The sequence below is a fragment of the Idiotropiscis lumnitzeri genome, chromosome 16, assembly GCF_059441095.1.
Source record: "Idiotropiscis lumnitzeri isolate Australia: NSW breed Sydney's pygmy pipehorse chromosome 16, RoL_Ilum_1.0, whole genome shotgun sequence".
Taxonomy (NCBI): domain Eukaryota; kingdom Metazoa; phylum Chordata; class Actinopteri; order Syngnathiformes; family Syngnathidae; genus Idiotropiscis; species Idiotropiscis lumnitzeri.
In genome coordinates, this window is record NC_142406.1 from 14,999,708 (window position 1) to 15,021,132 (window position 21,425).

The window sequence follows — 21,425 nt, forward strand, 5'->3', positions numbered from 1 at the left end:
CTGTGGCGTCAATCATTAAGCGTGGCACCAGGTAGGTCCACATCCAACTACATTCTCATTTTGGATTCTATTACATTTTAATGCGTTAAAGCCACATATCAAAGTCACAGATATTACATTATGTTCAACAGAATGGTGAGTAGCCTATGTGTTCACAATTTATGTGAATATTCGTGATCATTTGCCCGATGATATGTTCCATTTGAATGCTGACGATATAATTTTTTGTTAATGTTCGTCACCTTTTAAAATCACTTGAATACTTTGACACAGTTCCGTTTTGTTTGCATCATCTCAAGTTAGTGCCGCATGTAGATAAATAAATCAAAGGCAATAATATTTTTAAATCGCAAGCAGTTGCCAACTGCTTTGGGGATTGAAATTGACATGGTCACATCGAACATACATTAAGGCTTCCTAATAGATGAGAACCTGTCCTTTAAATAGCACGCTGATATAAACTTGCTTTTAAGTTAAAATGGAGTATCTTGCACACTTGTGTGTTTATTTGGCGGGGCATTTCGATTTTGTGGCTCCAGATTTCTCTTGGAAAAGAGGTTTTAAATGTCAATTATTTTTATAACTGGTTAAATAAATGAATTGCTAATTATCTGCTGTCCATTGCTCCTAATTTAGCTTGCTAGCTAGCAGGCAAACTCAAGTTGTTCCAGAGGTTTCCACGATAAAAACAACACAAGGACAAGAAATGGAAAAATAGCAAAATGCTAAATGTTATTCACAGTTTCTAAATATCTTAACGCTATTAACAATATTTAACATACCATCCAAATGAGGGACTACTGAGCTAAACAGGTTAGCTAACATGATAAATTAATTTACAGGGCTTTTGTTGGTTTTAAAATGACGGCTAAAGTAAGATGTCATAGTTGCTGTGCCTATTGGTATGGTATTTATAAACAGGAAAGACGTGTCAAGTCATGTTAAAATGAAGTCATATTTAGTCTTTCATAAGTTTTAGCAACTTCAGTCTGACTGGAGTCAAGTCACGTGCCACATGACGGCAGTCCTCGCACCTGTCTCCTCCCTCAGGTGTCACGATGCATCGGAGTGAACCAACGTCTTCTCCCTTGCTCAACGCCACTCTTGGTGTCCCGAGTGCCAATGACAACATAAACCTGCTCGCCGTGGTCCTCGACACGCTTACCGTCCTGCTCGGCATCCCGGGCAACTCTGCTGTGATCTGGGTGGCGGGATGCAAGCCGAACATGGTTGAGTGTCTTCTTCTCTCTTTAAGTTTGCTTTTCTCGTCTATAAAAAAAGAAAATAAAAAGCGTATGCGTTGTAGATGAAACCAAATTGCTTGACATTTAATAGATTTAACACGGGAAATTCTTTGTTTTTCTGGCCAAGATTAGAATAAAGTGTAATTGCACTTTCTCTACAGGAGGTGGCAGTGGTGCTCTCGTTTTTTAAAAAATATTATGTCAGTCAAATTGATGCACTTAGAGACAAAAAACAAGTTTTTTCATTTTACTTTTGCCTTTTGTTTTATTTATTGTCGAGATGGATACAATTTTAAAGAGGTGTACTGACTATACTCATAGCGTGGAGTTGCGAAATATTCCTAGTCGTGGGGTAACAGACTCCAAAACTTGGATTTGAACCCGAGTGCATAAACCTTTTCCATCTACAAGTGCATGTATAGTACGTTATACAGTCAACGTTTAGTAGTGTTCATCCTATTTTTCTTTGTGTGTTGTCCTACCTGCTCCTCAGACATCCGTCCTCAACGTGTGGTTGGTCAACCTGGCGGTGGCGGATCTCATCTTCTGCTTCACCCGAATCTTCACCCTGGTCAAGAAGCTGTTTCTGGGCCACTGGCCGTTCGGCTTGTACATCTGCAAGTTCAACGGCTTCTTCAAGCACGCCAACATGTTTTGCTCCGTCTTCATGCTGGCCACCATCAGTGTGGACCGGGCCCTCTGCATCCGGTTCCCGCTGTTTACCCGGCGCCACCGGACGGCGTGCGCCGCCCGGGTGGTGGCCGTGTGCGTGTGGGTGGCGGCCGTGAGCTTCAGCTCGCCCTTCTTCGACAAACATAACCTCCAGTGCGACAATAACATAACCAAGTGCAAATTGAAGACCATAACGGCGCTCTTCATCATCCGCTTCCTGTGCGGCTTCCTGCTGCCCTTCCTGGTCATCTTGTGCTGCTACATCGTGGCCGGGATGGGCATCCGTCGCACCCGCTTGTCAGGTAAGTGGCGCGTCCTGGGTGTGCTGGCCTTGCTGGTGGGTGCTTTCTTCCTCTGCTGGGCTCCGTATCACTGCCTGCTGATGGTCAAGCTGGTGGATAGAGACAGCATCGCGGTCAAGACGTGGATGCCCATCGCCAGGGGCGTGGCCTTCTTCAAAAGCTGCATCAACCCGCTTCTTTACTTCTTTGTGGGGCTTAGGCTGAGGACCCCATCCAAGAAGTCTCTGGAGGTCCTGTACAGGAACGCTCTGGCCGACGATGCTGAAAGACAGACGGGACAGTCCACAGACTTGGGGGAGAGCAGTTCACAGGTGTGATGAGGGAGGAAATAAAAGCAGAATGAAATCCGAGGCTGTTTCACTTCATGACCCGAGACCGCTTGGCAAACTTTACTTGAGGAAAATCAGGATTGACGTTGCTTAGCATTAGCCTCAAGGCTAAACACTTGTCGGCAGGCGCCATACCACTCGTCAAATAATCTTACATTTACACTCAACCATTACATCGAAATCTAGACTACGGTATGAATGTGAAATAAATGAGCTACACTTTAGCGACAGACATGCCCGTAAAAATTTGGTCGCCAGGGCATTGTGGACGACTTCGAAGCCCTAATTGCCATTTAAAACCCTGATTTGAAACCTTAACCTAAGGGGCGGCTATGCTATATATGCCCTCCCGCCCTATCAGATGGATGCCCGGGGGCCAATGCCCACATTGCCCCCCCCCCACCCTCGGCGCACCCCTGGCGATTGCCTCATGTCTTGGAAAAGTTTTCTTTTCAGTCAAACTATTTTATTTGGACCAGACTGCACAGCCATCTCGCGGCCAAAGGTCGTGTTGTGACCTTTGCAATTAAGTCAGAAGTCCGCAACGTTTATCACCCTTTATTGTTGGTCACAGTTGCGTACAATCGTCTTGTAGTCTGCTCATTTCACAGTCGCTAAAAAAACTCTACTCACGTGCACTCGCTCACTCTTGATCATTTTTTTTCGTGCAGAACCCCAAAAACTGAATCCACAGGAGATAAGTTGCACCAAAAAGCTAATTTGTGGTCATGAATCGAGTATAATTAACTTTTTGTGCACGTTATACGTGACGCTTGGCCACAATTTAGGATTTGACCTCTTACAGTATGTGGACATTCTGTCCACGTGTGCTTTAAAACCAAGCAACAAAAAGAATGTGTGCATGCGACAAAGTCTAAGTCCTCTACAGACGTGTCCATTATCTCATTTCCATAAAAAAAAAAAGAAATGCCACCAAAGAAACCCCACAAAATAGAGTCCCACAAATGTAGATAAAAAGCGACAACGGGGAAAAAAAATAAAATAAAAGACGTCGTTTCAAGTGCTCTTTTTTTCACTCGTACTCTGCGATCAGAACCATCATGCCGACGCCGAACAGCAGGGCCAGAATCTCCATCAGCGACTGGCCGAAAGTGGAGCGGCCGGCCAGAAGCTCGGGGAGGACCGTCACCGTGGCGATGTAAACGAAGCCGCCCGCCGTGAAGGGCAGGATCCAAGCGGTGGCCGCCGCGCCCACGCCTTCGGCCAGCAGCGAGCACGCCGTGCCGGCCAGCGCTCCCACGGCCGTGACCAGTTGCAGACACATGGCCTGATGGGAAACAGGAAGTTGACGACGGGAATGCGCTCAAAGTTGAACTTTGGTGGAGCAAAAACGTACCTTCCGCTTGGTGCAGCCGGACTGGACCAGGATGGCAAAGTCTCCGATCTCGTGCGGCACCTCGTGCAGCAGGATGGTCAAGGTGGTGATGGCGCCCACCGCCGGACCCACCAGGAAGGACGCGCCGATGGCCAGGCCGTCCGTGAAGTTGTGAGTGAAGTCGGCCGCCAGGTTGAGGTAGCCAGACACTTTGATGTCTGCAGCGGTGAGCCCCACAAACATTTAAAAATAAATTAAAAAAAATATATATACTGATGCCGATTAGCCGGAAATAAAATCAACAACTCTCACCAGAACTCTTTGCCACCTTCTTCTTTTTGGATGCCTTCTTCTCTTCACCATCGCTGTCCTTCTCCTTAACACCTTAAGAGAAAAAAAAATTAAGAAATTGAAAAGCGACAAGTGAGAAGGGTAAGGCACATCGTCTTACCGTGCGAGTGCCCGTGCGATTGTCCGCCCTTCAGAAAGCGCACAAACTTCTCCACAATCAAAAAGGCGACGATGCCACCCAGCACCCACAAGCCCACGGACATCATGTGATCGTGGGCGGCGCCTGTGGAAAAAGAGATGCCTCAAAATTCACGTTTTCCATCCAATCATTTGGGTAAGTCTGAGCCGAGCCAAATCGTAAAACAGGCGACGTAAATCGGTGTCAGTGTCGGTTACCGTGCGAGTGGCCGTGGCCGTGCGACTCTTCGGCGCCGTGCGTGGCGTCGTCGTGATGCGAGTGAGGCTCTGCGTGACGGACAGTAGCAGAAGGTCAGCTTCCAACATTTTATCGACATGCTTTCTGAGTCGTTGCGGAATTGCTGCTAAGCATGCGGACGCAACTTTGGCTTCCGGGCTAATGTGTAAAAAATAAAAAGTGTTGCAGGTCGCGAGACTATTCGATGACATAACGCCTCGTCCGGAAATGTTCCAAACTTCCAATTAATTAATCCGGCGCACCACATACCCAGAGCGTGCGGTATGAGGTGGAGGAAGGCGTCACCCAGCAAGCCTCCTGACGCAAAGCTGAGCAGAACCTTGAGCAGGTTCTGGTGCTGGTCGCTGTTGGACTGAACCGGGATGAGGAAGAGGATGAGGAAGGGCGCGGCGCTGATTAGCACCGTGGCGCCGATGGCCTGAGGGAAGGGAAGGTCGGGATGACGGATTGTTTTCCGAGTCGGCGAGTGAGAGGATTGTTTCGGGTTCGAACCTGCATCCACAGCTCCATCATGTCCCGCTTCTCGGCATCACTCTTCAGCCCTTTGGGTGCGTGTCCGTGTCCGTGGTCATGCCCATGTTCATCAGCGTGCGCGTGGTCTAAAAGAAACAACAATTAATCATTTCATTGAAAAATAAATCACTTATTACGTAACCCTTTGCATTCCTTCAAGCCAAGAAGTAGCCCTCAAGTTAAAAAAAGGCTGGCGACTACGTCACGCCCTCTTATGCCATATTGCGTAATTGTTAATCGTCTAACACTGCCAAATAAACAACAATTAGTAAGCAGTAAAAAAAAATATATATTTTCATCCAATTATTCCAGTCATGGATGGAATAATTGATTCCAAAAATATTCAGCCAAAGCGAAGTCATCAGCATGCCGGTGCCATCGGCATTTTCTCGATCGGTGGCATGCGCGTGGTCATCACCGTGTGCGTGGTGGTCGTCATCTTGCACGTGATCGTCAAGCTGCTCTTGGTCATCGGCGTGACCGTGGTCGTGAACCTGCTCTTGGTCATCGGCATACTCGTGGTAATCTTCGTGTGCGTGGTCATCAACCTGCTCTTGATCATCAACCTGCTCGTGGTCATCGGCATACTCGAGGTCATCTTCGTGTGCGTGGTCGTCAACCTGCTCTTGATCATCGGTGTGCGCGTGGTCGTCATCTTGAACGTGGTCGTCAACCTGCTCTTGATCATCGGCATACTCGCGGTAATCTTCGTGTGCGTGGTCATCAACTTGCTCGTGGTCATCGGCATACTCGAGGTCATTTTCGTGCGCATGCTCATGAGCGTGCGGATTGTCATCTGCACGACCGCGGTCGTCACCCTGTTCTTGGTCATTAGCATACTCGTGGTCATCCCTTTGCATGTGGTCATCGTTATGACCCAAGTTATCTTCGTAGTCATCAGCGGGGCTGTGGTCATCAGGCTGCTCTTGCTCATTGGGATAGTCGTGGTCATCGGTGTGCATGTGGTCATCAAGCTGCTCTTGGTCACTGAGATACTCATATTCATCATCGTGACCATCATCATAGTTTTGCACTTGGTCATCATTTTGCAAGTCATCATCTGTATGCTTGTAGTTATCGTTTTGCACCTGGTTATTGTCATTACCCTGGTCATCGGCGTGTACGTGGTCATCGTTTTGCACATGCTCATGACCGTGGTCACCGTCATGACCGTGCCAGTGCTCATGCCCGTGGTGCTGCTCCACTTCCTCTTCCTGTGGCGGCAGGTTGGCCTCAGCGCTCCATTTGCTGGCACCGTGGAACAGCTTGACGTCCGGGCCGTGCGAGTGGGCGTGGTGATGGTGGTCATCGCCGTGGGCGTGGCCATGATGGTGGTCGTGCGAGTGGCTGTGAGCGTCACTCAGATGGAAGGCAAGCAACAGCACGACAGCAGACGTGGCCAGCGTCACTGCAAGCAGATGTGGGCGCCCCATTGTATTTACCTGGAAAAGTACAAGAAAAAAAAAACGGTTTTAGGAAACATCATGCTTCTCACTGTCCAACAGTTCAACCATCGGGACCTTCAACTTCCTGGAAACTAAAATCACTGAGGGCCCGAAGCGGGAAGCTAACATCAACTCCATCCTCTAAAACTGTGATTTCCAACTAGTCCCCCCCCCACCAACTAAAAATTAGACGATCTTCCACTAGATCGCATAAGGAACTTAATACAATTTTATATGCACTTTTTTTTCTTATGGAAAATATGTGCGCATGTGCATGCATGTACAATCTGAATTGCTGCCAGCCAATCACAGTTGTGGATACCTCCTAAAGGGGGTGTCCAACTTCATTTTTACATCATGAGCCACGTTGGAGTTTAAGAAATAAAACATGTCTATGTACATCATCATTCGATTATTACATTATATACATTTTACAACACTTTTTTCAAAACATTTTTAATTAGAAAATCACCATCATCATCAATCAGCTAAATAGTTAGTTACTGCTATAGTTCCATTTATCTGTAAAAAGGAATTTGATGGGGGCAGTTCTTGTAATACTTGCAAGAGCAATTTTCGGACAGTTTTTCTGTCCGAATGAAAAGAACAAAACCATTTAGCAAGAATCACCAAAACAACCACTAAGTGATTGTCTCCGTGCAATACAAACAAATGAGAGGATTGGATTGCGCCACATTGTGTTTGACTTAATTTTTCTACAGAAAACTGCAGCGCTGAAAAGTTTGCAGCTCAACATCAAAAAGCCCCTTTTCAGTCAGTTGGAGGCTAAGCGGTTAGCGAGCCAATGCTAACTGCAGAAGTAGCACCGGCCAAATTAACGCACAAACAAACATTGTTGAGCATACCTACCGGAGTGCGCCAATGGTCCAACTGTTGTCTGCGAGTTTGTTTGTCTTTTCCGCGTCGGACAAACTCGAGGCAGCTTCACCTCGGAGGATGCTTCCTACCTGTGGCTATGCTAGCTGCTAGCCGAGACGTGGCATTCGCACAAGTCCCCAAATCTCGCGGGAACACATCCCGATTCCTAGTCTCATCCCTCGTCCTCGTTTCCTTGCCGCAAGTAGTATTACATGACACGGGACGTATGTGTAATCATTTGAATCGTATGGCGCTACATAGATGTGTTATAATATGTTACAGAGACTATCCGCTAATTATATAACGCAAAAGCCGCTTTTGCTGCGTCTCGGGTTGCTAAGGAAACGTGGGGAAAAGGGAAGTGTGGGGAAAGTCTCGCGAGAGTCCTTCAACATCCTGTTGGAGCTCGTCACATCACAGTGTATGAGCAAACAAACTGTCAACGTAATAAAATAACATAAAATGACTTTGAAGTAATAGAATTAATTACAAGAAAAAAAATACAAGTCTGCAGTCTTACAGACGTAAAAGGAGAAAACGTTCTTAGTTCTCCTGGTTTCGATTGCTCCATTGCGGCACCTGCTGGTAGGGAAAAAAACAGACAGCAACCTCAAAAGACATACGTAAACCGTTTAGTTTTAAATAGTCACATATTATGCATGTGCTATTTCTTATTGTGTTCTGGTTTAACGCAATTAAATGGTTTGGTTTCATCACGTGAAAGACACGCGGATGCTCATTGTGTCATAAAAATGCTTCCTTGTGTCTTATCACTCAGCAAGGATATACGCCCCCAAACCCACAGTCGAACTCAAAAACGACTTCCCGTGCAGAGTACCGGAGATGAAGAATGCGATGAACACGATTTTGACGTTACTGTTCGCCTTGGACGTCTGGAGTGTGCGGGACACATCTGCAGGTCAGCTCGTCTTCACTTCACTAATTTTGCCCCCATTTCAAAACTCTTTAGTAGATCCTTCTTGTGCGCAAGACACTTTTGGTTTCATTTTTAGCAATGCGTCATCAACTAACGGTATTGCCGTGCTTCATTAAAACAACATTAGCAACTTACTGTCGTTGTTGGAGGCCTATTTTTATTATTATATTATATTAATACATTATATTTATGATTATATTATGAAATTATTGCCGTTCATAAGTGGCTTTTACTTTACATGTACACGTGTGCAGCAAGACATTCCCTGAAATACTTCATCACCGCAACTTCTGGGTTGAAGAACTTCCCCGAGTTTGTGGGTGCTGCCGAAGTGGACGGCGTCCGGGTGGGCTACTGTGACAGCGACATCCAGTCGGCGGAACCCAAACAGGAATGGATGAAGCAGCTGGTCGGGGACGAACCGCATCATCTAGAATGGTACATGCGCAAGTGCTCCGGCAACCAGCAGGTCTTCAGGAACAATCTTGAGACGTTGAGTCAACGGTTGAACCAATCTGGAGGTGTGACATGTTCTCTTTGATTCCCTACGCATGGTAATTCATTGGTAATTAATTGAATACACTCTGACTTCCCCACCAGGCAGCCACGTTTTGCAGCGGCTGAACGGCTGCGATATTGACGACGAGAGCGGCGAGGTAGTGGGCTACAACCAGTACGGATACGACGGCGAAGACTTCATCGTGTTGAACCTGGAGACGCTGACGTGGACGGCGCCCTCCCAGCAGGCCTTCACCACCAAGCTTATTTGGGACAGAGAGACGGACCGGCTGGAGTATAACAAGAACTACTACATCCACAAATGCCCGCAGTGGCTGAAGATGTACGTGCACTACGGGAGGCGTGTCCTGCAGAGAAAAGGTGGGGTTGCTTTCGGGGTCTGCAGTCTCGAGGTGGGGGGGACTCGACTTGAGTCAGATTGAAGTCGATGTTTTCGCGACGATAATTTTCTCCTCCTTTCTTCTTCCTGCTTGTCTCCTGCAGAGCTTCCCTCGATGGCTCTCCTCCAAAGGACGCCCACGTCGCTGGTCTGTTGCCACGCCACGGGCTTCTACCCCAAGCTCGCCATGCTATTTTGGAGGAGAGGTGGCGAGGAGCTCCACGAACACGTGGAACATGGCGAGATCCTGCCCAACCACGACGGGACGTTCCAGATGAGCGTGAACGTGAACGTGTCCGCCGCGCCGCTCGCCGAATGGGCCGAATACGAGTGCGTGTTTCAGCTCAGCGGTGTCAAGGAGCCGCTGGTCATCAAACTGGACAAAGACGCCATCAGGACCAACTGGAGTAAGGCGATGACGAGTTCTTAGTCTACTACTTAGTTGAAACAAGTTTCGTCTGTAGAAAAAGTGCCAGAACACAACGACAAGATTGCACGCCGCCCTCACGAGCTCAACGTTCTGTTTCGGTTTTAGTTCCACCCCCAAAGTTTTCAGCGGGTGCGATCGTCGGAGGCGTGGTCGGGATTCTGCTGATCCTTCTGGCAGCCGTCGTCGCGGGTCGTTACATCCGGAGAAGAAACGGTGGTGACAGCGGTGAGAACAATGTGCAACGAGAGAATTGGCCATAAAAAGTTGAAGTTCGCATAAGGCAGGTGTGGGCAAACTACGGCCCGGGGGCCACATGCGGCCCGTTAAACGTTTGAATCCGGCCCGCCAAACTTCAAAAAAATTTAATGAATAAACCTTGTTTATGTTTTATTTTCTAAATAGTGTGGTGGGTCAAAGACATATATTTTGTTGTAATGCTTTTGTTCACTTTCATTCAAAATTAAAAGTACATCTCCTGGTCCGGCCCCTCTGTCAAATTTTAGAACCCATTGTGGCCCGCCAATCAAAAAGTTTGCCCACCCCTGACATAAGGGTTGAATTTTAAAATAGAGTAATATTTGAGATAAAATGTGAATTGTCTTCGACAAGCAAGAAGAGTCCAGTTGCTTCCTTTCAAACAGGGATTTCCGTGATCTAGATAACTTTGGAATCTAAACCGACAACAATCGGATTTTGCGACGAGTCAGTCTAACAAAGATAACAAAGTTCAAAGTCTCTTCAGGACTCTTTATCTTTTTGTCTCATCACCGACTTTGTGACATCTCTTTTTTTCTTTCAGGATTCCAGGGTGTTAACAGTAAGTATTCTACCTTCCACTTGGTTGTGTTTGATACTCCACGCAAGTGACTGCTGCAAATTCCAATTTTCCCTCCTTAGTGGGTCTGTAACCTTGCGTTCCCCCAACGCCAACCAAGACTTTGAGCAATGAGCCACGGAGGATGTCGGGAAAACTTCCAGGACGTTTGTGGAAGAACGACAGGACCCGAAGCTACGATAAGCGGAAATACGAATGAGCTGATGTATCTCCAAAAATCAGCCTTAATTGTTGCATGATTTCTTTTTTTTTATGACTTTGGCTAATATTTATTTGTCGTTTCTTAACTGTGAGTATAAAAGAGAAAAATACTGTGATGTCTGCCAAATGCCCTTTGCACTTTCCTGAAATGTGATCGTTTTTTTATTTTGTTGTAATAATAAACATTCATACTGGAGCTTGTTTTTTTTTTGTCACTTGCTACAAGGCTACATTGATGCGTTTAATGTGCATAATAATGTGAACGCCAACTACATAAGGCAGGACAGACGTCTTTTGTAAAGGCCTACGGTTAATTTCATTTTTAAAGTGACAGTTGGGCCAGGATAAACAAACAAAATGGTACAAATTCACATGTAAAATATTTATTTTTAATAAATAAAACAATTATATACAATTTAAAATATATCCACTATCTGAACTTCTTATTCCACCAATATTTTTTATTTGGTTCCAAGAATCACTTATTTAATTTGCTAAAGTAATTAAAAAAAAACGAATAAATTATTTTCGATCAACCACTTATAGATAGCCCGGATTTTTCCCGATCCTTGTATAAATTATACGACGTATTTTTTTGTGAAACTTTCATAAATTTTGTGAATATAACTTATACCTGTCAAAAGTTTAGATACGGTTTTTCATCCGACCGCGCGAGAAAATGTGTCAAAACTTTAGACTGGTTAAAAGATTTAGTATTCACAATTGTTTTATTTTGAAAATAATACGTAACTTCCGCTTTTGCTGATTGCGCAATTTCCAGTCAGCCTTCTATGGCTGTCCCGTCTATAAAATGTTATTAAGTGGTACGAATGATAAAAATGATTAAGATAATCCTCGCATTGCTGCTCGTCCAGCTGGCGTCCTCAGGTAAAGAAAAATAAAACATTTTATCCGGCTCGCTTTAAATTTGCTGAATTTTAGTTTGTCCCTCTCGTGAAACTTTGCTGACTTTTACTTTCGCTTTGGCATTTCGGCAAAGTTTAGCGGGTCGTTGCGCCTTTTTAAAAATCGTCATTTCCTGAAATTCGAGGTTCGAATCCGTCGTCTTTGACGTACATGTGCGGAGTTTGCATGTTCTCCTATCCATCATTAGAATTAGAATTAGAATTAGAAATCCCTTTATTGTCATTGTACTCAAGTGTGCAACGAGATTAGAGGGCTCCCCTCTCCAGTGCAATACAACAATAATACAGACAAATATATAAATGTATATCCTGCAAATTTTCCTTTCACTCTCCTTCACCTTGCAGTGAATTACTCCCTCAGTTACTTCCTGACGGCCATTTCGGGGATCCCCAAGATGCCACAGTTCGTTGGTGTGGTCCTGCTGAATGACGAGCCGGTGGGCTCCTATAACAGCAACAAAGATAGAGCGGAGCCCAAGCAAGCCTGGGTCCAAGACTACCTGTCGAAGGACCCCAAGCATTTGGATTGGTACGCCAACCAGTGCCGGTCCCACCGCAGCGACTTCAACGCGGACATTTACAACCTCAAGATCCATTTCAACCAGACGGGAGGTACGATGACCCCGTTCTGCTCACTCCTCTTGTCATTCAGATGTAGATTGTGGCAAAGGATGTCATTCACGCATAAAAACCACGTTTACAGTTTTGGACCCGTTGGATTAAACGTGTTTGTGCCTCCTCCAGGCGTGCACATCCTCCAGCGGGTGAGCGGCTGCGAGGTTGACAACGACACGGGCGTGGTGAGGGGTTTTAACCGCTACGGCTACAACGGCGAGGACTTCATCCTGTTGGACCTGGACTCGGAAACCTGGATCGCACCCCAGCAGGCGGCCCGCCTCACCAAACATAGATGGGACGCCGAGACGGCCACCATCCAGTACATGAAGCACTTCTACTTGAACGATTGTCGTGCCTGGATCAAAAACTACATGCGCTTCGGGGGGCAGTTCCTGAACAGAATCGGTAAGAGGGACGTTCTCGTGATCGTCGGCTCAGCAGCAGAGATGGCATTTTTAAAGTGGAATTCTTCTCCTGCAGTGCCGCCCAAGTTGGCGCTCCTCCAGAAGATGTCTTGCTCGCCGGTGTGCTGCCACGCCACAGGCTTCTACCCGGATCACGCAGTCAAGATGTTCTGGAGGAGAGACGGCAAAGAGGTCCAAGTGCCGGTCCAGGAATCCAAGGAGATCCTGCCCAACCACGACAGAACCTTCCAGAAGAGCGTGTGCCTCAACGTGTCGGCCATCGCGGCGGACGAGTGGGCCGAGTACGAGTGCGTCTTTGATTTTGGCGAGCGCAACCAGGACGAGATGGTCGTCATCCTGGACAAAGCTGTGATCATAACCAACTGTGGGTATCTTTGTTAGACATTTTCTCAAGGTTTCTGGTTCATAGACGGGGACACATTTTTTCCGAGGACGCCAGTTAAACATCACTACATAAAATGTGTCAACCTAAATATTAACCACCTGTTTAATTGAAAGGAACATAATCAAGTTGTGTCAAATTCAAAATGAAGCCATCATCGGTAGTTGCAAACAGAACTGAGCTAGCACAGTCAGTGTTGATAGCTTCGCGATTTGTAACAGTAATCCTCTTTATATTAACGATTTGGTTTCATTTATTTGAAACGATCCTCCATTGCTCACCGAAAACCTCAATTTAACACACTATAATAGAGAAACGTTGATTTGGCGCCATCCTGCGGCGTCTTGGCCAAACAACAACAGCGATCGATGGATGTGGAAAATCTATTACAGCTCTTCCAAAATACAGCAACAAAAATGTGTTTTATTAATATAACAAATAGCGCATTCTACAGTATGTTACTAGATTTAAAAAATATACAGCCGTAATTAAATAGAACGTAAAGCATTAAACAGTTTTCATGTTTTTCAATGCGCCTACTTCGGATGTGTGTGTCTTGGCCACCAGGGGGCAGTATCATATATAAAAAAGTGGATTTCCGCTATTCACGAGGGTCCGAATCGTCAGAATAAAAAAATGTACTCTATGTAACAACTTTTAAGATTGCTCATATATCGACTATTATTTTTCACAAAGTGAAGCGTTAGAGAACTGTTAAAATTTGGTGCAAATAGTTTTATGGATAAACAATTTACAACTCAAGGCAACCACTGGTGTCAATTATGATAACCACTAATGTACATGATGTCACTTGGCCAAAAAACTGAAAATTCTTTTCTGTGCGTTTCCAGATTTGCCTCCGGGTCCGGCACTGCCCGATGCGGTGTTGGCAGGCATTGTGGTGGTTCTGCTGCTCGTCGGGGCCGGTGCCATCGCATTTCGCTGGTTTAGGAAAAGAAAAGGCAAAGGTGAGGAGCAGAAATGAAGAGAACAGATTATATTTACGAGAATATTGAGATGTTCTGCTTCCTCGATTCTGTTTCAGGGTTCGATTTGGTGCCCAGTTAGACCGTTTTGTCTGTGGACGCTGAGAAGCGATTGATTCAATGGTTGTGGTGGGATACAGCATCGGATACGGGATGTGAAAATAGGTCCTTTGTATGTTTTCTGTCTCCTATTTATGTGCCTTTTCACGCTTTTGGTCATTTTCGTTTTTTTACCAATAAAATTGCACATCTATCTTTTTATAAACGGTATCAATTTTGTGATATTGTTTTTGTCGCGACTGTAAAGATAACATTTGATAAAACTGGTAGCATTTTTTTTTAAAAAGAAAATATAAAATTTTCCCTCCACTTTTCCCACCTATATCCGTTTTTGTTATACCCTCATACCCCTCAAAATCTCGTTGTTTTTATCTACATCGTCGCTAGAGGTCGTTGTTTCCCCTCAAACAGATGAACGCGAAAAGGCTTTCCCGATGGTATTTCTGAGAATAAAAAGGGGATGTGAAACAAAATACATTTGTAATTCCGGATACTTGTTGTCCGCTCATGTTTTTTTTTTACATCTTCCAAGGAAGTTTTGAGCTGCTCATTTGACAGTCAGCAGAATTGCAATATTGAGATGCTTGGTGCATTCAATTTGCTGTTTCTTTCTGTCATTGGTTAATTGACTGTCTCTGGAGTTAAATTCTGGTTCGGATTGACCCGTGTTAAAGTTTAAAACTGTAGAAAAAAAATTGTGAATATATAATAAAAGAAATGTAAACGAGAAACACCGCGGTCAGTTCTGATATTGTTTAGACCACCAGAGAAGCTGGCTCCTGACCGCCCACCACTAGGTTGTCCTGACTTCAAATGTTTTTTTCCCACTCGGGGAATCATCGGCCCGATCGGACAGATGTCAGACGCGCTCCCAGACAGACTCACAGACATTAGTATCAATCAATAATCTTTGTCGTTGAGTAAAGTCTACTTCAAGTTCACACGTCCTGGAGGGGCGTCTGCAGCCGGCTGCTCATTTGGTCCCGGGGTCCGCGCTGACCCCCGAGCCGCCGCCGGGGATTGTCCTCATGCAAATCAGAGGGGCAACCAATTCATGGCCGCACAATTCGATTAGACATCTGCATATTGAGCATCTGCACCCCACAAAAATCTGCCAATACCTCGCTGGCCCCCCATTCTTCGGCCCCCCGCGAGGGCAACGGCCCACGACCCCGCGGGGCGGGGAGCGGGAGGTGAGGGGGGGGGGAGGGGTGGCGGCGCCCTCTCTGCCCCTGCACCCCCGCCTGACCCTGTCAGGCCCCCCGACAATACCTGACCCCGCCCCAGACGCGAGATGAGTGGAGTTCAAGGTAAACGGGCTTTTCGGCATAACCGTCTGCACACGTTGACACCACAGACAACTTCCTTCGCTTTTTTTTTTTAAATTGTATGAATTGATTAATCTCCCTGTTGTTGTTCTTTTTAGTATCAAGAATGAACATGAGTAAGTCAAACGTTTTAGCAGATGTCAATTTAGAATACATCAATTTATTAGTATAATGGCCAATGGGGTCTAATAATAAAAATAAATAATCTGCTGGAAAACTTACATTTGAACGACACACTGAACATTTCTGTGATTTTCTTTTTTTTCATAATTGTGATGACTATAGTTTATCATTAATAAAAAAAATCATCTCAATAAATTTGAATATTACATTAGGAAAAAAAATCCAAATTATTTTGTTGACACGTGTTAAATCTACCGTGAATATAAAAAGTTTACACAGCCCTGTTCCAATGTCATTTTTTTGTGACATAAAAAACATAAAAAATCCCATCAAACCTTTTTTTTTTTTACCCTTTTTGTGATTTATAATCTTTTTCAAAATGTATATTTTATTTTAAAAGAGAAAGTAGAACAGCGGTCGCTGCTCGGGCCCTAACTTGAGCTACGAGCAGCTATGAAGGGCCCTCGCAACCCTGGCAACGTTTCGGTACTGTCAAAATGGTGGCTGCACAAGTGTGTGGACCGCAGGCCATACTTTGAACTCCCCTCCTCTCCACCATGATGAGATTTTGACGCCACAGGTGGCGGCTCGCTTGGAGCGAGACCATTGACATTCCCGGCGGCGTCCTCGCGGCCCGTCACACGATGGGAGTCCACACAGAGATTCTCTGTGCTCTCCCCAGCCTCAGTGCACACCCAAAAGAGTTTTATGAGCGCCGACGCTTCCTGCCAAAAGTCAGCGAGGCCCACGGATGACACACGTGCACTGAGCGACGTAACACACGCGTGGAGGCCAGATTTGAACCCAGAACCGTAATTATGCTGCAAGCTAACGATATGCTAAAAAAAAAAAAAAAACGAGACGACAAACCTCAAAAGCATATATTCTTTATCCTCTGCAAAAGACAATTACTATAACTGCGGTTTGCCGAGTCACTTAGTTGAAACTTGTGGGTCATTTGTCATATTCTCGCGACCGGTTATTTTTCAAGTAGAAACGAAGAAGGCAAAAAGTCCAAATGTGAAAAGACGTCATTTCTTGCACTGGCTCGCCCCAGAATTCGGATTGAGTCGTCAACAATCATCGTTAATTTGATGTGCCGTGGAACCTGCGGCTCGCCGTTCTCCCATCAGGACGCATTTGTAGCGACAACACAATTTGTTCAAAGGCTTTTGTCCCGCTCGCCATGGTTGTGATCTGCGTCTCGCGGCGGCCGCACAAAAGGTGTCAAACGGAGCGTTGGACTTGGCCCGCTCCTAATCCTATTACTGCGGCCTCCGACGAGCAGGGATGCTGTGCTCGCTTCATCTCGGCAACCGGCTATTAAAGTCCAAAGGGGCCCTGTGTGTGTTTACACATTGTGTGCGGCTACGTGTGTGTGTGTGTGTAATTGCGTTGTTATCCACGTTGTCATAACGTGTTATCCATTGATGTGCCTCGCCATCTTTCCTGTCTGTTTCGCTTGGCCACGGGGGCAGGTGGACATTTCAATTATTTCGTCTGAGTTGTCCAGAGATGGTTGGGATTTCCTAGGAATGTTGTAACTCTGACAGGGATTTATAGAAAACCACAGTTTTCAAATTTCAAATTTGTGACGTCATGCACACTGTGATCGTTGCATCCATGATCCGAATCCGAATCCGAATCCGAATCAGAATCCGAATCCGAATCCGAATCCGAATCAGAACCAGAATCAGAACCAGAATCAGAATGGTCTTTATTGTAATTATACTCAATGTACGACAAGATTGGAAAGCCCCCCTCTCCAGTGCAAATATAAATGATACAAATAAAATAATAATAAATAAAAAATAAATAAAATCCCGGCGGCTTTTTTTGTGCCATTTTTGTTTGGGGGTGTGTCGTGACATTTTTGACATAAACCTAAAGGTTGGTTTGGCGAGAACCAGATGAGTGAGTTGGAGACGGATATATTATAAATGTAAAGTATTGTAGCGTTTAGTCACCTATTGAGTCGTTGGCGTATTGTCGCGGCTCAAAACGAGTGGAATGAAGCCGCCTTTTGTCTTCTTTGCGTATCGCTTATGCGGCCAAAGTGCAGGCGGGGGCCACACAGACAAGCGGACCCTCCGGCCTCCGTCATCCTCTCAATGGTGGCGCGTATGCGTGGCATTGAGCAGCGTCAATTGGCTGGCGAATGCGGCCTACGATTAGCCGCCGCCCGCTAATGCAAGGGAGCCTCGCAAAGCTCCATTTTGGAGACCCCCCCCCACCACCACCACCACCACGTCAATGCCCCCCTTCGCTCTTTTTGCCCCCCACCTCGCTTTATCAGTTCAATGTTAACATCCAGCGGCGTCCGCTCCTCGGACGTCTGAAAGAAGAAAGGCTAGCGGGGGGAGGCCTCTCTTCCCTGCTTCTTTTCTCACCCCAGCCTCCTCTTGTGTGCTGTCCAGCTGCCTGTGACCCTTGACCCATTGACCCTTACTCCTGACCCCTGGACTCGTTCCCACGCCACGCCTTTTTGTGTCCAGCGCGCCATGGCAACACCTTGCTCACTGCTGCTGCCACGATAACAGATGGACAGAGGCCTGGAAATAACTTCATTCAGAGCCTACTGGGGCGGGGGGGCAGCATGGACAATCTGCCCTTTTTAATGGCAAAAAAAACTATCATTTGAGTAGGGGTGTGTAGACTTTTTATAACCTCAGTAAGTAAGCGTGTTAAAAATAGCATTGCTCAGATCCCATTTCACACCGCTGCTATTTGCGATCCAGCGTGTAGGAGTGTGCTAACGCCGCGCGTGTGCCGCTAATTATCTCTGTACTGTTATTATCCCTTTTGTTTTCTCACATCCTCCGATTGAGAAGAAGGGGGGGAGGGGTCTGGATGGGGGGGGGCGGTCAGGCTGGGTAGAGGGTGGTAGTTGTAAAGACACAGAGCAGAGCAACGGGGGGGGGGGCTCTGTTTGCAAACTCGGAAACAAACCACAAACTGAATAGCACGGCCCAGGAGCTCAATCAGGCGGCCGCCACAAAATGAAGTGCGGCAGTTTTGGTGCTAATCAGTAACTAGCCTCCGAAACGTCGAAACGAGCCACGAGAGGACAGATTAAAGAGGCCAGGGGTCATCAAGGCGGCTTAATCGCTCCGAGCGCTCCTGAGGAAGAGAAACTTTTGTTTTTGAGCAAAAAGGGGGCTTCGTTAGCATGGCGGACTAGCGTGTTAGCACGTCTGCCTTGATCGCACCTGGATTGCTACGTTTGTGTTAAAAGATGCCGTTTCCGGTCGAAGGGCCCGTCTCAAATTTGAGCACACATAGTTGGGTTTTCTAAACGTGAATGTTTGTTTCGATCGGACGTGACCTGTGATTGGCTGGCTACCAGTCCAAGGTGTCGGCCGCTTCTTAACCAAGACGATCTGAGATGTACTCCACGGAGACCCCCCCCCCCTTCCCCCCAATCGTCACTCTCAGCTCACCATGCGTACCACAGCCTATTCCAGCGTTGAGATGAACTATTTTGCAGTTATTGCGAAAAATATGCATGACTTTCATGTTTTGTGTCTTGGGTTTTACTCACAATGTTCCACAAGTGAGCTGGGTGAGGAGCAGGTGGTTTGGGTGCGGGGGGGCTAATGGCTTTGGGGAGGAGGGGGGGGGGGGGGTCCTCAGCCGCCATGAGGCAAAATCACACAAGCAAAAGCACTTAATCACATTTGTGCATTTCATATCTTCCATCTCGGCGTGCATCTGCATCGTACTACTTTCCCGACACCCCTCCACCCCACCCAAACCCCCCCCCCCCCCATGCTACCCCACCGCTCCTCCCCGTACTCCCCCTCTCCTCTCTGCCTCTCACCCACTTCATTGTGCCAAAGGAGATTTTCTCCATTGAGGCCCAGTCTCTTAGGTAACCCCAGCGCTGCATGAAATGAGGAGAGGGAGCGAGTGAGCGAGGCAGAGACGGGCGAGGACTGAAAGGGAGAGTGAGAAAGAGAGCTGGAAGAGGGCGGGGAAAAACCGGGAGAAGGGCCACGGAATTGTAAAGGCGGAGGTGGTGGTGGTGGGGGTGGGGGGGGCGTGGGGGGTCCGGACGCAGAGGCTTGAAGAAGGAGAGGAAGAAGGACGCGGGACCAGAGGTGGAAGAGGCGTAGAGGGTGCAAGATGGAGGAGCGGGACCGGCGTGGTCAGGCTCGGAAGAGGAGCGAGGGGGTCGGCGATGACGAGAGGAGGAGGTCGGAGGGGGTGCGGGGGGATTGGGGGGGGACGCCAAAGCGGAGCGCCGCCTGATCACGTGCTTTTGGAGGTAATTCCCACGTTTCACCTTGCGGAGCTTTTCGCGCTGAGCATGTGCAGCTGATTTGAGAATAGATTTGAGGTTTGGCATCTGGGGAGGACGCGGCAGACGGGCGCAGGGCCCGAAAGCTCAAGAAAAACTTGAAGGCAAAGTTTGCATCCTTGCTTGAGTTGTTTGACGCTTCGCAGCCTCGAGCAAATCACTTCGAGAAATCAGACGCGTCTGAGTGAGCCGTTGGGGGCTCTGCGAGGGCTGATGGCATCCTTTGTGGCCATGCTGCTCTGCACCTCAATGGTGGGCACGGCACATGCGGTTCCCGTGAATAGGCCCGGCCTCACCAAAGGCCGCTTCGTTTGGAGAAAGAGAAAGGAGAAAACGCCTCACGGAGCCCGGCAGAAAAAGAGAAAATGCGAGCAAATCAGATCAGAGGTCGTCAGAGCTTTACTTTTTTTTTTTTTTAACGTTTGAGGTCCCCCACGACTCCCCCCCCAGCTCAAACTTCCAGTCCCCCTCCGCCGGCCCACCTGGCTTCCCTTGCACTGCCTCTCACTGGGCTCATCTTGATGTGCTGAGTTATCCTGGCAGGCTTTTGTCTTCTTTGACGTGCACTTGTTCTTTTGTAGCAGCTCACGCGGGCGGTCCGGCCCGGCACGGCCCGGCCCGGCGTGGCCCTCCCCGCCCTCGGGGTGGTGACCCCTGTCTTCACGGTGGTGTCACCCACACATTCGAAAGAGTTAGGGCTCTCGCTTTCCGTCTTTTCTTCTCACCTTCTTCTGCTTCACATCCAGTCGGATGCGCTGACCTGCGGCCAACGGGCCAAACGGGAAGGGACTATTCCGGGACGACCCATGCGGACCACCGGCTGAGAATGAAGGACGGGGGGGTCCGGAGCTGATTGTCCAAACGCAATTCTTGCGTCTGCCTTGGTGAAACCAGGAGTTGTGGATGGACATCACGCCCCTGACCTCTCCCTGCCGACGAGGGATGAGCTGCGAAAAAAAAAAATGGACTCTGGTCACCAGACAAGACGGATGTTGACTCCGAACCCGTATTTCATCCTTGTTGAACTTTACATTTATTTATATAGGACCTTTAAACACGTGTTTTCAAAGTGCTTTGCCAGAACAGGAAGTATTGATAGAACGCAACAACGTGGACTGAGACGTCATCGATTTTGCGTCTCAGCAAGTTTTTCCCAAGTTGAGGAGGATTTATCTGTGGGTCACATTTTGGACCGGGACGTTCTCAGGTGGCGCTTGAAACGATGTCATGAGTGTTTATCCTTGATGTGTGCGTTGGTTAATTTGCCTGTGTGTGTGTGTGTGTGTTTTCCTCACAGGATGAAAAGGGAGGAAAACATCGAAGAAGACGAGAGAAAATTCTGGAGGGAAAAATGAGCACCTTCGAAATACGCGGAGCCGGATCGTAAGCGATGGATGAGATTTATAGACGGGAAATATGGATGTAGAGAAAGAGCGGGCAAAAGGGGTGCTGTGGAGGAGGAGGGGGGGGTGAAGGTGGTGAAGGGGGCGAAGAGGTTGTGGGGGGACGGGGGGGGGATCAAGAGCGAA

General features: G+C 47.2%; 4 protein-coding genes across 11 annotated transcripts; 3 read left to right on the forward strand and 1 right to left on the reverse strand.

Annotated features, from left to right (window-relative positions):
* The first annotated feature begins 738 nt into the window (after positions 1–738).
* Positions 739–2,552, forward strand: LOC148321684 (C3a anaphylatoxin chemotactic receptor-like). Its single transcript, XM_088278763.1, has 3 exons — positions 739–813; positions 1,051–1,229; positions 1,738–2,552. The coding sequence occupies exons 2-3, from the start codon at positions 1,059–1,061 to the stop codon at positions 2,533–2,535; spliced, it is 969 nt and encodes a 322-aa protein (XP_088134889.1). The 5' UTR covers positions 739–813; positions 1,051–1,058; the 3' UTR covers positions 2,536–2,552.
* Positions 2,553–3,090: 538 nt separating this feature from the next.
* Positions 3,091–7,877, reverse strand: slc39a7 (solute carrier family 39 member 7). 6 transcript variants are annotated; one of them, XM_088278735.1, is made up of 11 exons: positions 7,439–7,873; positions 5,744–6,565; positions 5,618–5,671; positions 5,542–5,581; positions 5,103–5,209; positions 4,860–5,028; positions 4,571–4,639; positions 4,335–4,457; positions 4,196–4,267; positions 3,905–4,101; positions 3,091–3,835 (listed from the first exon to the last, which is right to left on the reverse strand). In XM_088278735.1, the coding sequence occupies exons 2-11, from the start codon at positions 6,554–6,556 to the stop codon at positions 3,581–3,583; spliced, it is 1,899 nt and encodes a 632-aa protein (XP_088134861.1). In that variant the 5' UTR covers positions 6,557–6,565; positions 7,439–7,873; the 3' UTR covers positions 3,091–3,580. The 6 variants fall into 6 exon arrangements, with proteins under 6 accessions (XP_088134861.1, XP_088134859.1, XP_088134860.1 ...); XM_088278733.1 differs by having other exon boundaries at positions 5,618–6,565; positions 7,439–7,874; XM_088278734.1 differs by having other exon boundaries at positions 5,542–5,671.
* A 357-nt stretch (positions 7,878–8,234) lies between these two features.
* Positions 8,235–10,944, forward strand: LOC148321686 (major histocompatibility complex class I-related protein 1-like). Of its 2 annotated transcripts, XM_088278757.1 has the most exons (7): positions 8,235–8,366; positions 8,639–8,905; positions 8,985–9,263; positions 9,387–9,689; positions 9,818–9,937; positions 10,512–10,529; positions 10,610–10,944. In XM_088278757.1, exons 1-7 carry the CDS (start codon positions 8,291–8,293, stop codon positions 10,618–10,620), a joined length of 1,074 nt encoding a protein of 357 aa, XP_088134883.1. In that variant the 5' UTR covers positions 8,235–8,290; the 3' UTR covers positions 10,621–10,944. The 2 variants fall into 2 exon arrangements, with proteins under 2 accessions (XP_088134883.1, XP_088134881.1); XM_088278755.1 differs by lacking the exons at positions 10,512–10,529; positions 10,610–10,944 and having other exon boundaries at positions 9,818–10,483.
* A 538-nt stretch (positions 10,945–11,482) lies between these two features.
* Positions 11,483–14,638, forward strand: LOC148321687 (major histocompatibility complex class I-related protein 1-like). Of its 2 annotated transcripts, none has more exons than XM_088278758.1 (6): positions 11,483–11,636; positions 12,020–12,286; positions 12,419–12,697; positions 12,773–13,081; positions 13,951–14,067; positions 14,145–14,638. In XM_088278758.1, the coding sequence occupies exons 1-6, from the start codon at positions 11,579–11,581 to the stop codon at positions 14,165–14,167; spliced, it is 1,053 nt and encodes a 350-aa protein (XP_088134884.1). In that variant the 5' UTR covers positions 11,483–11,578; the 3' UTR covers positions 14,168–14,638. The 2 variants fall into 2 exon arrangements, with proteins under 2 accessions (XP_088134884.1, XP_088134885.1); XM_088278759.1 differs by having other exon boundaries at positions 11,488–11,636; positions 12,036–12,286.
* Positions 14,639–21,425: the final 6,787 nt, after the last annotated feature.